The sequence below is a fragment of the Oncorhynchus mykiss genome, chromosome 3, assembly GCF_057628025.1.
Source record: "Oncorhynchus mykiss isolate SJ-2025 chromosome 3, ASM5762802v1, whole genome shotgun sequence".
Classification (NCBI taxonomy): domain Eukaryota; kingdom Metazoa; phylum Chordata; class Actinopteri; order Salmoniformes; family Salmonidae; genus Oncorhynchus; species Oncorhynchus mykiss.
In genome coordinates this window covers 6,960,020-6,975,039 of record NC_143024.1, presented here as the reverse complement: position 1 = coordinate 6,975,039, position 15,020 = coordinate 6,960,020, and the positions used below count along the sequence as shown (strand labels likewise).

Genomic DNA, 15,020 nt, shown 5'->3' with positions numbered 1-15,020 from the left:
GTCTTCAGGTTATCACAGTCAGGATAATGCTTTAGGTCTTCAGGTTATCACAGTCAGGATAATGCTTTAGGTCTTCAGGTTATCACAGTCAGGATAATGCTTTAGGTCTTCAGGTTACCACAGTCAGGATAATGCTTTAGGTCTTCAGGTTATCCCAGTCAGGATAAGGCTTTAGGTCTTCAGGTTATCCCAGTCAGGGTAAGGCTTTAGGTATTCAGGTTATCCCAGTCAGGATAAGGCTTTAGGTCTTCAGGTTATCCCAGTCAGGGTAAGGCTTTAGGTCTTCAGGTTATCCCAGTCAGGGTAAGGCTTTAGGTATTCAGGTTATCACAGTCAGGATAATGCTTTAGGTATTCAGGTTATCACAGCCAGGATAATGCTTTAGTTATTCAGGTTATCACAGTCAGGATAATGCTTTAGGTATTCAGGTTATCCCAGTCAGGATAATGCTTTAGGTATTCAGGTTATCACAGTCAGGATAATGCTTTAGATCTTCAGGTTATCCCAGTCAGGATAAGGCTTTAGGTCTTCAGGTTATCCCAGTCAGGATAATGCTTTAGGTCTTCAGGTTACCACAGTCAGGATAATGCTTTAGGTCTTCAGGTTACCACAGTCAGGATAATGCTTTAGGTCTTCAGGTTATCCCAGTCAGGATAAGGCTTTAGGTCTTCAGGTTATCACAGTCGGGATTTAGGTATTCAGGTAATCACAGTCAGGATAATGCTTTAGGTCTTCAGGTTATCACAGTCAGGATAATGCTTTAGGACTTCAGGTTATCACAGTCAGGATAATGCTTTAGGTATTCAGGTTATCACAGTCAGGATAATGCTTTAGGTATTCAGGTTATCACAGTCAGGATAATGCTTTCGGTCTTCAGGTTATAACAGTCAGGATAATGCTTTAGGTCTTCAAGTTATAACAGTCAGGATAATGCTTGAGGTCTTCAGGTTATAACAGTCAGGATAATGCTTTAGGACTTCAGGTTATCACAGTCAGGATAATGCTTTAGGACTTCAGGTTATCACAGTCAGGATAATGCTTTAGGACTTCAGGTTATCACAGTCAGGATAATGCTTTAGGTCTTCAGGTTATAACAGTCAGGATAAGGTTTTTTGTACCAACTTTTAGTTTTTATCTTAAATGTAATCCCTGATATCATACACACGTTGCATGTGCTTCTGCCTCTGCATTGCTTGCTCTTTTAGGCTGGGTTTCTGTATAAGCACTTCGAGACACAACTGCTCAAAACATCAGAATTATGAACCCAGACTACCTCCAGTCGCAACCAATCATCACACCGCCCCACCTCTATCTGCCACAGGGATCACCGGCTTGTAGTCCTAAAACCCGGAAATGAGTAACCTCTAGAGAAATTAATGGGGAAAGAATATGGTTTTGGGATAAACGGCGAAAATTAGGTCTGAGGTTAAGACAGTTAAGACAGGCTTAGGACATCTTGTAAATTCGACGAGGTAATGTCAGTCAACTAACATGACCTTTATGAATTATGAAGCCTATATGTCGTTTATGTGTTGTTGTTTTTTGTATTACATAAACGGTTCAAAATTCACAAAAACTGACGAAAACTGACGAAAACTGACGAAAACTGTCTCACCGAACAAAACACATCAGATCCCCTACGTCTGTGTTTACCACATACCTTTAGTTTCAGCGTTTATCATTTATTAATAAAAAACGTATTTCCCATATACTTTGTCCAACGAACCATGGCGGAGTTAGTGCCTACAAAAATGACGCCATTATACTGTTATCCTCTATTGGGCAAGTCGACAAGACATGGATCTGACGCCTGCGCAGAAGCCAGCGTGAGTCTGAATCATCGATAGGGCGACTGTCGGAGCTGAGAATCTAGAGTGATGGGACCTGAGTGAAGGAACAGCCGCGAGTGATCACTCTCCAAGCCGGTTATGACAGGTATATTTCAGCCTTAAATGCATTCGGATATTCACTTTAACGTTTTTTTTTTAAAACGGGTTTATAGTGGAAACGACTGTACTGGGCTATCTGATTGTGGATTACATAATAGTGGTGGAAATATGATTAGCTGTATGGCTTTTCAACATCTGGAAGTGACATTTAAAATGAGAAAATGTCTTGATCTACTGTCTCAACATTTAGGGTGTGATTAACTGTCGAGTTATGTATATTTTTTTGAAAGAACTAGACAGAAGACGTTTTGTCAGACTCAGATCAATAGTGTTTGTAGTTTTGTAAATAGACAGTTGACTTCCCAATCTCAACTTTATTTAGCCTATAGCATGCGCCTGGTGTGGCTTAGAATCCAAAGCAAATCCGTTTACTTTGACGATAACAGCTTGTAGCCTAATCGATTACATGGTTTGATGCTATTATCTTAGATAAAAGATGTCTCAAGGGGACTGTGAAAGCAAGACGACGGAAGGACGTGTGTGTCAGAGCAGTATGGCGTCATGTCTTACGTCTCTGCCTCCTTGGGTAGAGCGGATTCACATTCAGCACCATGGACAGCGATATCTCTCTCTCTCTCTCTCTCTCGCGCTGTCGTCGCAGTCATTGAGCTATAAAAGAAGGTCGCATTTTGACCGGGTTACTTTCTTTCGTGTTCCGGTTTAAATGTTCATTATTTGAGATTCTAGAATGTGTTGGGTTCCAATCGGTGAGAGAACATGATCAAAACAAGATCAGGTGTTTTGACCACTGGCATCCACGTGACCTTATAATTGGTATGACAGAGGTTATTATATCGGCTACGTTTTGTCGTTTCTGCTGTGTTTGTTTACTTGACAAATAGGTTTGTGTTTATATTAAATATTACTCATCAAAGCATTGGATTGGAACAAATGACGCTGTGGGCTCTTCAGAGACATATTTATTATGTATGACAGAGATTGTCAATGAGTACACAAACTATACATATTGCATATCTCATTATTAGCATTTTGCATAATACTAAATGCTGAATATTTAAAGTCATTATTTTGCCATATGCACATTCGATTTTATTTGACCTCTATTTTAAAGACCAAGGTCTCTTTCACAGATAAGCCCTGCTTACACATCATTTACAAAATACAAAAAATACAACTACATCCTTCCACACTGACTACATGTAGACAACAGAAGTGTTATTCATTCAGAGAGAGTCTACATAACATCCTTCAACACTGACTACATATAGACAACATAAGTGTTATTCATTCAGAGAGAGTCTACATAACATCCTTCAACACTGACTACATATAGACAACAGAAGTGTTATTCATTCAGAGAGAGTCTACATAACATCCAGCAGGTAGCAGACAGCAGGTAGCAGTTACTAGGCAGCAGATAGAAGGTAATAGGCAGCAGGCAGCAGGAAGCAGGCAGCAGATATCAGGTAGCAGATAGAAGGTAATAGGCAGCAGGTAGAAGGTAGCAGGTAGCAGGCAGCAGGTAGCAAGCAACAGGTAGCAAGTAATAGGCAGCAGGCAGCAGATAGCAGGTAGAAAAACAACCTAATATCCCTGAACAGGTAGCAGGTAGAAACACAACCTAATATCCCTGAACAGGTAGCAGGCAGCATGCAGCATGTCGCAGGCAGAAACGCAACCTTATAACCTGAACAAGTAGCAGGTAGCAGGTAGAAACACAACCTAATATCCTGAACAGGTAGAAGGTAGAAATGTAGCAGGCAGCATGTAGCAGGCAGAAACGCAACCTAATAACCTGAACAAGTAGCGGATAGCAGGTAGCATGTAGCAGGCAGCGTGTAGCAGGCAGAAACGCAACCTAATAACCTGAACAAGTAGCAGGTAGCAGGTAGAAACACAACCTAATATCCTGAACAGGTAGAAGGTAGAAATGTAGCAGGCAGCATGTAGCAGGCAGAAACGCAACCTACTAACCTGAACAAGTAGCGGATAGCAGGTAGCATGTAGCAGGCAGCGTGTAGCAGGCAGAAATGCAACCTAATATCCTGAACAAGCAGGATAGCAGGTAGAAGGTAGAAACACAATCTAATATCCTGAACAGGTAGCAGACAGAAACACAACCTGATATCCTGAACAGGTAGCATGTAGCAGGCAGCATGTAGAAGGCAGAAATACAACCTAAAATCCTCAACAGGTAGCAGGTAGCAGGTAGAAACACAATATAATATCCTAAACAGGTAACAGGTAGCAGGCAGAAACACAACCTGATATCCTGAACAGGTAACAGGCAAAAATACAACCTAATATCCTGAACAGGTAGCAGGTAGCATGTAGCAGTCAGAAACGCAGCCTAATAACCTGAACAAGTAGCAGGTAGCATGTAGCAGGCAGAAGGCAGCAGGCAGAAACACAACCTAATATCCTGAACAGGTTGCAGGTAGCAGGTAGCAACACAACCTGATATCCTGAACAGGTAGCAGGTAGCAGGTAGCAACACAACCTGATATCCTGAACAGGTAGCAGGCAGCAACACAACCTGATATCCTGAACAGATAGCAGGTAACAGGTAGCAGGTAGAAACACAACCTAATATCCTGAACAGGTAACAGGTAGCAGGCAGCAACACAACCTAATATCCTGAACAGGTAGCAGGTAGCAGGCAGCAACACAACCTAATATCCTGAACAGGTAGCAGGCAGCAACACAACCTAATATCCTGAACAGGTAGCAGGCAGCAACACAACCTAATATCCTGAACAGGTAACAGGTAGCAGGCAGCAACACAACCTAATATCCTGAACAGGTAGCAGGCAGCAACACAACCTAATATCCTGAACAGGTAGCAGGTAGCAGGCAGCAACACAACCTAATATCCTGAACAGGTAGCAGGTAGCAGGCAGCAACACAACCTAATATCCTGAACAGGTAGCAGGCAGCAACACAACCTAATATCCTGAACAGGTAACAGGTAGCAGGCAGCAACACAACCTAATATCCTGAACAGGTAGCAGGCAGCAACACAACCTAATATCCTGAACAGGTAACAAGTTGCAGGTAGCAGGCAGTAACACAACCTGATATCCTGAACAGGAACAGATGGGTGATTCAAAATGGGAGCAACACTGTGGCCGATCATTCAGCATTGTATCTCTCTCCATAATAAAACTGTTTGTGTGTGTGTGTGTGTGTGTGTGTGTGTGTGTGTGTGTGTGTGTGTGTGTGTGTGTGTGTGTGTGTGTGTGTGTGTGTGTGTGTGTGTGTGTGTTGTGTGCAGGCAGTGGCACCCGGTGTGTGTGAGGTTAGTGTGGTGCTCTCTCTCTCTCTCTCTCTCTAGACAGAGCTGAGGTGAAAGGGTCAGGATGGCTTCAGCCTGTGCTGAGATCTGTGGGTCAGACTACGCTGAACAGACGCAGCACGACCAGAGATACGGCGTCAGATCATACCTCCACCAGTTCTACGAGGAGTGTACTGCCTCCATCTGGGAACGCGATGAAGATTTTCAGATTCAGAGATCGCCTAGTCGGTGGAGCTCTGTCCTCTGGAAGGTATGATATATATGAGAGAAGAGATATTGGGAGGGTATTGGGTCATGGTGCTGTAAACATCCTGACATGGTCTGGGTAGTGTATTGAGCCAGGTTACTGTAAACATCTGCCTGTTCAGGTCTGTCTAGTGTTAGGAACCCTGGTCCTGTCTCTCCCTCCCCCAGGTCTGTCTAGTGTTAGGAACCCTGATCCTGTCTCTCCCTCCCCGAGGTCTGTCTAGTGTTAGGAACCCTAATCTTGTCTCTCCCTCCCCCAGGTCTGTCTAGCATTAGGAACCCTGAACCCTGATCCTGTCTCTCCTCCATCCCTCCCCCAGGTCTGTCTAGTGTTAGGAACCCTGATCCTGTCTCTCCCTCCCCCAGGTCTGTCTAGTGTTAGGAACCCTAATATTGTCTCTCCCTCCCCCAGGTCTGTCTAGCATTAGGAACCCTGAACCCTGATCCTGAACCCTAATCCTGTCTCTCATCCATCCCTCCCCCAGGTCTGTCTAGCGTTAGGAACCCTGATCCTGTCTCTCCCTCCCCCAGGTCTGTCTAGTGTTAGGAACCCTGATCCTGTCTTTCCCTCCTCCAGGTCTGTCTAGTGTTAGGAACCCTGATCCTGTCTCTCCCTCCCCCAGGTCTGTCTAGTGTTAGGAACCCTGATCCTGTCTCTCCCTCCCCCAGGTCTGTCTAATATTAGGAACCCTGATCCTGTCTCTCCCTCCCCCAGGTCTGTCTAGTGTTAGGAAACCTGATCCTGTCTCTCCCTCCCCCAGGTCTGTCTAGTGTTAGGAACCCTGATCCTGTCTCTCCCTCCCACAGGTCTGTCTAGAGTTAGGAACCCTGATCCTGTCTCTCCCTCCCCCAGGTCTGTCTAATATTAGGAACCCTGATCCTGTCTCTCCCTCCCCCAGGTCTGTCTAGTGTTAGGAAACCTGATCCTGTCTCTCCCTCCCCCAGGTCTGTCTAGTGTTAGGAACCCTGATCCTGTCTCTCCCTCCCCCAGGTCTGTCTAGCGTTAGGAACCCTGATCCTGTCTCTCCCTCCCCCAGGTCTGTCTAGTGTTAGGAACCCTGATCCTGTCTCTCCCTCCCCCCGGTCTGTCTAGTGTTAGGAACCCTGATCCTGTCTCTCCCTCCCCCAGGTCTGTCTAGTGTTAGGAACCCTGATCCTGTCTCTCCCTCCCCCAGGTCTATCTAGTGTTAGGAACCCTGATCCTGTCTCTCCCTCCCCCAGGTCTGTCTAGCGTTAGGAACCCTGATCCTGTGTCTCCCTCCCCCAGGTCTGTCTAGTGTTTGGAACCCTGATCCTGTCTCTCCCTCCCCCAGGTCTGTCTAGAGTTAGGAACCCTGATCCTGTCTCTCCCTCCCCCAGGTCTGTCTAGCGTTAGGAACCCTGATTCTGGTGACAGGCCTCATTGTCCTACTGGTGGGCTACGCCACCCCGACTAAGATCGAAGCATTCGGGGAAGACGAGCTCCTCTTCGTGGACAGCCACGCTGTCCTCTTCAACCGAGCCTTGGACGTGTGCAAGCTGACGGGCGCCGTTCTGTTCTGCGTGGGTGGCAGCCTGATGGCCGTAGGTCTCCTCCTTTCAGCCTTCTCTAAGAGCTACTCCAAGGAGGAGCTGTACCTGCAACAGAAGTTTAAGGAGAGGCTGGTTGATATCCAGAATACGGTCCATCCCGTCACCAGAGCCCCTACTCCGGGGGAGAGTAAGATCCCTGTCACCCTGTCTAAAGTGCAAAGTGTCCAGCCCAACTCAGAGACATAACAGTTGTCAATGTAGTAGTGAGAGGTAGATTATCAGTGGTGTTCATGTGTCCTTGTTCCTAACCCTTCTAAAGGTCAGCTTATGTCATCTTAGTACTACTCCTTACAAACCCTGTGTTTCCAGCACTTACACTGAGGGCTGCAGGAGGAATCACACAGCTCCTTTCATGTAGCTCTGTGTAATTAAGGCTGCAGGAGGAATCACACAGCTCCTTTCATGTAACGCTGTGTAATTAAGGCTGCACGAGTAATCACACAGCTCCTTTCATGTAACGTTGTGTAATTAAGGCTGCAGGAGGTTTCACACAGCTCCTTTCATGTAACGCTGTGTAATTAAGGCTGCAGGAGGAATCACACAGCTCCTTTCATGTAACGTTGTGTAATTAAGGCTGCAGGAGGTTTCACACAGCTCCTTTCATGTAACGCTGTGTAATTAAGGCTGCAGGAGGAATCACACAGCTCCTTTCATGTAACGTTGTGTAATTAAGGCTGCAGGAGGTTTCACACAGCTCCTCCTGGGGTACTTATCATATCCACATGGGGAACTTATCCTATCAACATGGGGTACTTATCCTATCCACATGGGGTACTTATCCTATCCACATGGGGTACTTATCCTATCCACATGGGGTACTTATCATATCCACATGGGGTACTTATCCTATCCACATGGGGTACTTATCATATCCACATGGAGTACTTATCCTATCCACATGGGGTACTTATCCTATTCACATGGGGTACTTATCCTATCCACATGGGGTACTTATCATATCCACATGGGGAACTTATCCTATCAACATGGGGTACTTATCCTATCCACATGGGGTACTTATCCTATCCGCATGGGGTACTTATCATATCCACATGGGGTACTTATCCTATCCACATGGGGTACTTATCCTATCCGCATGGGGTACTTATCATATCCACATGGGGTACTTATCCTATCCACATGGGGTACTTATCCTATCCACATGGGGTACTTATCCTATCCGCATGGGGTACTTATCATATCCACATGGGGTACTTATCCTATCCACATGGGGTATTTATCCTATCCACAGGGGTACTTATCATATCCACATGGGGTACTTATCCTATCCACATGGGGTACTTATCATATCCACATGGGGTACTTGTCCTATCCACATGGGGTACTTATCCTATCCACATGGGGTACTTATCCTGTCCACATGGGGTATTTATCCTATCCACAGGGGTACTTATCCTATCTACATGGGGTACTTATCCTATCCACAGGGGTACTTATCCTATCCACATGGGGTACTTATTCTATCCACATGGGGTACTTATCCTGTCCACATGGGGTATTTATCCTATCCACAGGGGGTATTTATCCTATCCACATGGGGTATTTATCCTATCCACATGGGGTACTCATTATATCCACAGGGGGTACTTATCCTATCCACACGGGTACTTATCCTATCCACAGGGGGTACTTATCCTATCCACATGGGGTACTTATCTTATCCACAGGGGGTACTTATCCTATCCACAGGGGGTACTTATTATATCCACATGGGGTACTTATCCTATCCACAGGGGGAACTTGTCCTATCCACAGGGGGAACTTATCCTATCCACAGGGGGAACTTATCCTATCCACAGGGGTTACTTATCCTATCCACAGGGGGTACTTATCCTATCCACAGGGGGTACTTATCCTATCCACAGGGGTACTTATCCTATCTACATGGGTACTTATCATATCCACAGGGGGTACTTGTCCTATCCACAGGGGGTACTTATCCTATCCACAGGGGGAACTTATCCTATCCACAGGGGGTTCTTGGGAGACTCATCAGAACGTCGGCCTACTGGTGAAATGAGGTGGTATTCTGGGGAGACTCATCAGAATGTAGGCCTACTGGTCAAATGAGGTGGTACTTCTGGGGAGACTCATCAGAACGTAGGCCTACTGGTCAAATGAGGGGGTACTTCTGGGGAGACTCATCAGAACGTAGGCCTACTGGTCAAATGAGGGGGTACTTCTGGGGAGACTCATCAGAACGTAGGCCTACTGGTCAAATGAGGGGGTACTTCTGGGGAGACTCATCAGAACGTAGGCCTACTGGTCAAATGAGGGGGTACTTCTGGGGAGACTCATCAGAACGTAGGCCTACTGGTCAAATGAGGGGGTACTTCTGGGGAGACTCATCAGAACGGAGGCCTACTGGTCAAATGAGGGGGTACTTCTGGGGAGACTCATCAGAACGTAGGCCTACTGGTCAAATGAGGGGGTACTTCTGGGGAGGCTCATCAGAACGTAGGCCTACTGGTCAAATGAGGGGGTACTTCTGGGGAGACTCATCAGAACGTAGGCCTACTGGTCAAATGAGGGGGTACTTCTGGGGAGACTCATCAGAATGTAGGCCTACTGGTCAAATGAGGGGGTACTTCTGGGGAGACTTATCAGAACGTAAGCCTACTGGTCAAATGAGGGGGTACTTCTGGGGAGACTCATCAGAACGTAGGCCTACTGGTCAAATGAGGGGGTACTTCTGGGGAGACTCATCAGAACGGAGGCCTACTGGTCAAATGAGGGGGTACTTCTGGGGAGACTCATCAGAACGTAGGCCTACTGGTCAAATGAGGGGGTACTTCTGGGGAGACTCATCAGAACGTAGGCCTACTGGTCAAATGAGGGGGTACTTCTGGGGAGACTCATCGGAACGTAGGCCTACTGGTCAAATGAGGGGGTACTTCTGGGGCACAGTAAACAAAAAGGTAGCTAACCGCTAATATAGAGGACATGTCCTGAGTGGATAAGACATTAAGAACACCTGCTCTTTCCATGGTACAGACTGACCAGGTGAATCCAGGTGAAAGCTATGATCCCTTACTGATGCCAGTTGTTAAATCCACTTTAATCAGTGTAGATGAAGGGGAGGAGACAGGTTAAAGAAGGATTTTTAAGCCTTGATGCAATTGAGACATGGATTGTGTATGTGTGCCATTCAGAGGGTGAATGGGCAAGACAAAAGCTTTAAGTGCCTTTAAACGGGGTATGGTAGTGGGTGCCAGGCGCACCAGTTTCAATGTGTCAAGAACTGCAACGCTGCTGGGTTTTTCATGCTCAACTGTATCAAGAATGGTCCACCACCCAAAAGGACATCCAGCCAACTTGACACAACTGTGGGAAGCATTGGAGTTAACAAGGGGCCAGCATCCCCGTGGAAGGCTTTCGACACCTTGTGGAGTCAGTGAGCCCAGACAAATTGAGGCTGTCTTGCAACTCAATATTAGTAAGGTGTTCTTAATCTTTTGTCTCCACTAACGGCTAGAGGTAATCACACAGCTCCTTTGATTTAACTCTTTATTAGTGGCAGTCAGTCACTGTCTAGCGTAGGTTTTCCACCTTGACTGGATTTATGAGTGTCATCTTCAGCAATGAAGAATTGAAAGAATGGAGTACCCCTTTTTCCCTAAAAAATATCTATATTGAGCCTAAGCAATTGCTGCCGACTTTTGTTCTATAATTGCTGTGGTGTAACTAACAGCAGCTGTGGTGTAACTAACAGCAGCTGTGGTATAACTAACAGTAGCTGTGGTGTAACTAACCGTAGCTGTGGTGTAACTAACAGTAGCTGTGGTATAACTAACAGCTGTGGTGTAACTAACAGCAGCTGTGGTATAACTAACAGTAGCTGTGGTGTAACTAACAGTAGCTGTGGTGTAACTAACAGCAGCTGTGGTGTAACTAACAGCAGCTGTGGTATAACTAACAGCAGCTGTGGTGTAATTAACAGCAGTTGTGGTATAACTAACAGCAGTTGTGGTATAACTAACAGCAGCTGTGGTGTAACTAACAGCAGCTGTGGTGTAACTAACAGCAGCTGTGGTATAACTAACAGCAGCTGTGGTGTAACTAACAGCAGCTGTGGTATAACTAACAGCAGCTGTGGTGTAACTAACAGCAGCTGTGGTATAACTAACAGCAGCTGTGGTGTAACTAACAGCAGTTGTGGTGTAACTAACAGTAGCTGTGGTGTAACTAACAGCAGTTGTGGTGTAACTAACAGTAGCTGTGGTGTAACTAACAGCTGTGGTATAACTAACAGCAGCTGTCGTGTAACTAACAGCAGTTGTTGTATAACTAACAGTAGCTGTGGTGTAACTAACAGCAGTTGTGGTGTAACTAACAGCAGCTGTCGTGTAACTAAAAGCAGCTGTGGTGTAACTAACAGCAGTTGTGGTATAACTAACAGCAGCTGTGGTGTAACTAACAGTAGCTGTGGTGTAACTAACAGCAGCTGTGGTGTAACTAACAGCTGTGGTATAACTAACAGCAGTTGTGGTATAACTAACAGCAGTTGTGGTATAACTAACAGCAGCTGTGGTGTAACTAACAGTAGCTGTGGTGTAACTAACAGCAGCTGTGGTGTAACTAACAGCAGCTGTGGTGTAACTAACAGCAGTTGTGGTATAACTAACAGCAGCTGTGGTGTAACTAACAGCAGTTGTTGTATAACTAACAGTAGCTGTGGTGTAACTAACAGTAGCTGTGGTGTAACTAACAGCTGTGGTATAACTAACAGCAGATGTGGTGTAACTAACAGCTGTGGTATAACTAACAGCTGCTGTGGTGTAACTAACAGTAGCTGTGGTGTAACTAACAGCTGTGGTATAACTAACAGCAGCTGTGGTGTAACTAACAGCAGTTGTGGTATAACTAGCAGCAGCTTTGGTGTAACTAGCTGTGGTGTAACTAGCAGCAGCTGTGGTGTAACTAGCAGTAGCTGTGGTATAACTAACAGCTGTGGTGTAACTAACAGCAGCTGTGGTGTAACTAACAGCAGCTTTGGTGTAACTAACAGCAGCTGTGGTGTAACTAGTTGCAGCTGTGGTGTAACTAACAGTAGCTGTGGTGTAACTAACAGCAGTTGTGGTATAACTAACAGTAGCTGTGATGTAACTAACAGTAGCTGTGGTGTAACTAACAGCAGCTGTGGTGTAACTAACAGTAGCTGTGGTGTAACTAACAGCAGCTGTGGTGTAACTAACAGCTGTGGTATAACTAACAGCAGCTGTGGTGTAACTAACCGTAGCTGTGGTGTAACTAACAGCAGCTGTGGTATAACTAACAGCAGCTGTGGTGTAACTAACAGTAGCTGTGGTGTAACTAACAGCAGCTGTGGTGTAACTAACAGCTGTGGTATAACTAACAGCAGCTGTGGTGTAACTAACAGTAGCTGTGGTGTAACTAACAGCAGCTGTGGTGTAACTAACAGTAGCTGTGGTGTAACTAACAGTAGCTGTGGTGTAACTAACAGTAGCTGTGGTGTAACTAACAGCAGCTGTGGTGTAACTAACAGCAGCTGTGGTGTAACTAACAGTAGCTGTGGTGTAACTAACAGTAGCTGTGATGTAACTAACAGCAGCTGTGATATAACTAACAGCAGCTGTGGTGTAACTAACAGTAGCTGTGGTGTAACTAACAGCAGCTGTGGTGTAACTAACAGCAGCTGTGGTGTAACTAACAGTAGCTGTGGTGTAACTAACAGTAGCTGTGGTGTAACTAACAGCAGCTGTGGTATAACTAACAGCTGTGGTATAACTAACAGCAGCTGTGGTGTAACTAACAGTAGCTGTGGTATAACTAACAGCAGCTGTGGTATAACTAACAGTAGCTGTGGTGTAACTAACAGCAGCTGTGGTGTAACTAACAGCAGCTGTGGTGTAACTAACAGCAGCTGTGGTGTAACTAACAGTAGCTGTGGTGTAACTAACAGCAGCTGTGGTATAACTAACAGCAGCTGTGGTATAACTAACAGCAGCTGTGGTGTAACTATCAGCAGCTGTGGTGTAACTAGTAGCAGCTGTGGTGTAACTAACAGCAGCTGTGGTGTAACTAACAGCAGCTGTGGTGTAACTAGCTTGTGATTTGATGTTCATTTCCTACTCCGTTCAAAGTAACACAGCTCATTGTAACAGCGGACAGGAAGCGCTAACAGAGGGAGAAAAAGCCTTTAACACAGAGGATGTGTGCTCCACAGTGGTGCAATACCAACGGGGATTGCTACTGTGGTTGTGTTGTTGTTTTATTTGCGTACAAAATAAACAACAAACTGAATCCTCCTCAGTTCCTAGATGAGGTAGAATATATAGGTTTAGGTTTAATCAAACAGTTGAAACGTCTCTAAGGGAGAAATATTATATTTAAAATCTGCTCTGTCACTACCTCACTTGGCTTCACACCGTGTGTCATGTTGTTGTAAATCACAACATAGAATCTATAGACAGTTGTTATAAATCACAACATAGAATCTATAGACAGTTGTTTTAAATCACAACATAGAATCTATAGACAGTTGTTTTAAATCACAACATAGAATCTATAGACAGTTGTTTTAAATCACAACATAGAATCTATAGACAGTTGTTATAAATCACAACCTAGAATCTATAGACTAACAAGGCAGGGTGATAAAGACACTGGGCTGCTGAGGACATCAGATGCACCAGACACGGGACATACATCACATTACTCTAGACGACTGTTCTGTCGGTTCAGACACAACGGAGCTCTAGTTATTCCCGTAGCAGGGATAGAATGGAGACTAAAAGCTGCTACGTTTTGTTTGTAGGAGAAGCCCCAGGTGATCTGGGACATAACAAGTTGATAGAGCTGAAGATTCTGTGTTGCAGTTTTCTTTAACCTTTTGGATCAATTTCTCTTCAAATGAATATATCAGCTTCGATTTTCATGTTTGTGAAAAAACCAAGTATCATAGTGTGTGATCTGATGAACTGACCTTTCACATTCAAACTGACCCCTGACCCCTGACCCCTGTGAGAGATGACATCATCCAAACTCGTCCTGTACTAGACGCAACACACAGACCAGGTGTGAGAACAGACAAAACAAGAGATCGCCTGTAGCTAACGACGACACCTCACCTGGAGCACTGGAGGCTGGTGGCAGCGGGAGATATCGGAGGACGGGCTCACGTTGTTAACGGCTGGAACGGGATAAAACGGAGCGGTGTGAAAACGCGTGACGACGAGCCTGTCCTTAACTACATCTCCACACACCAGCCTCCACTGACCCGTAACCGAGGTAACCAACATGTCCATCTATAGAAGACAAGTCATCGGGTGTGAGATAAAGCTACAAAACAAAACCAATGAGAATAACATCACTAGCTAACTAAAGATACATGTAACAGTGATTATGCCAGTCACTTCTGAGTGGTCAGTTTGGCTTGTTGTTTCCATATAGTGCCATGTTGTGAATACATTTATAATTACTTGTTAATGGAGTAAATTGAAAACCTGTATTTAAAAAAACTTTAAAAAAAACCCTGTTCCAAAATATGACAGATGAATAGTTGTGTTAAAGCTAAGGGCATATTTGTTCTCAAATGGATTCTACCGGGTCAGAGAAAGAAGGAACGAGCAAAGATAACTCTGTCCTATATATTACATGTCTATTTTTCATATAACATAATAAAAACAACTTGGAATTATCATCAGCTTACTCCTGGTGACGATTCTGTTTTTCTGATCAACTGTCTCATCTCTGTCCGCCATTTTCTGTCCTTAAGCTCTTTATTATCGTAATTATCGTAATGTATAGTTATTGTCTTACATAACATCTGCTATTATCAACATCCTGTAAAGACACAGGAAGAGGACTTCTGAAGGGAAGTAGAGACATGACCTTGTTATTTCAAGCAACTTGAAGAGGAGAGAGAGGCGCGAGGGAGAGAGAGGCGCGAGGGAGAGAGAGGCGCGAGGGAGAGGGAGGCGCGAGGGAGAGAGAGGCGCGAGGGAGAGAGAGGC

General features: G+C 45.1%; 1 protein-coding gene across 1 annotated transcript; it reads left to right on the top strand.

Moving 5' to 3' along the window:
* The first annotated feature begins 1,710 nt into the window (after window positions 1-1,710).
* LOC149984292 (neurensin-1-like) lies at window positions 1,711-14,712 on the top strand. The gene is made up of 3 exons (XM_090230622.1): window positions 1,711-1,935; window positions 5,185-5,455; window positions 6,811-14,712. Exons 2-3 carry the CDS (start codon window positions 5,270-5,272, stop codon window positions 7,207-7,209), a joined length of 585 nt encoding a protein of 194 aa, XP_090086748.1. The 5' UTR covers window positions 1,711-1,935; window positions 5,185-5,269; the 3' UTR covers window positions 7,210-14,712.
* Window positions 14,713-15,020: the final 308 nt, after the last annotated feature.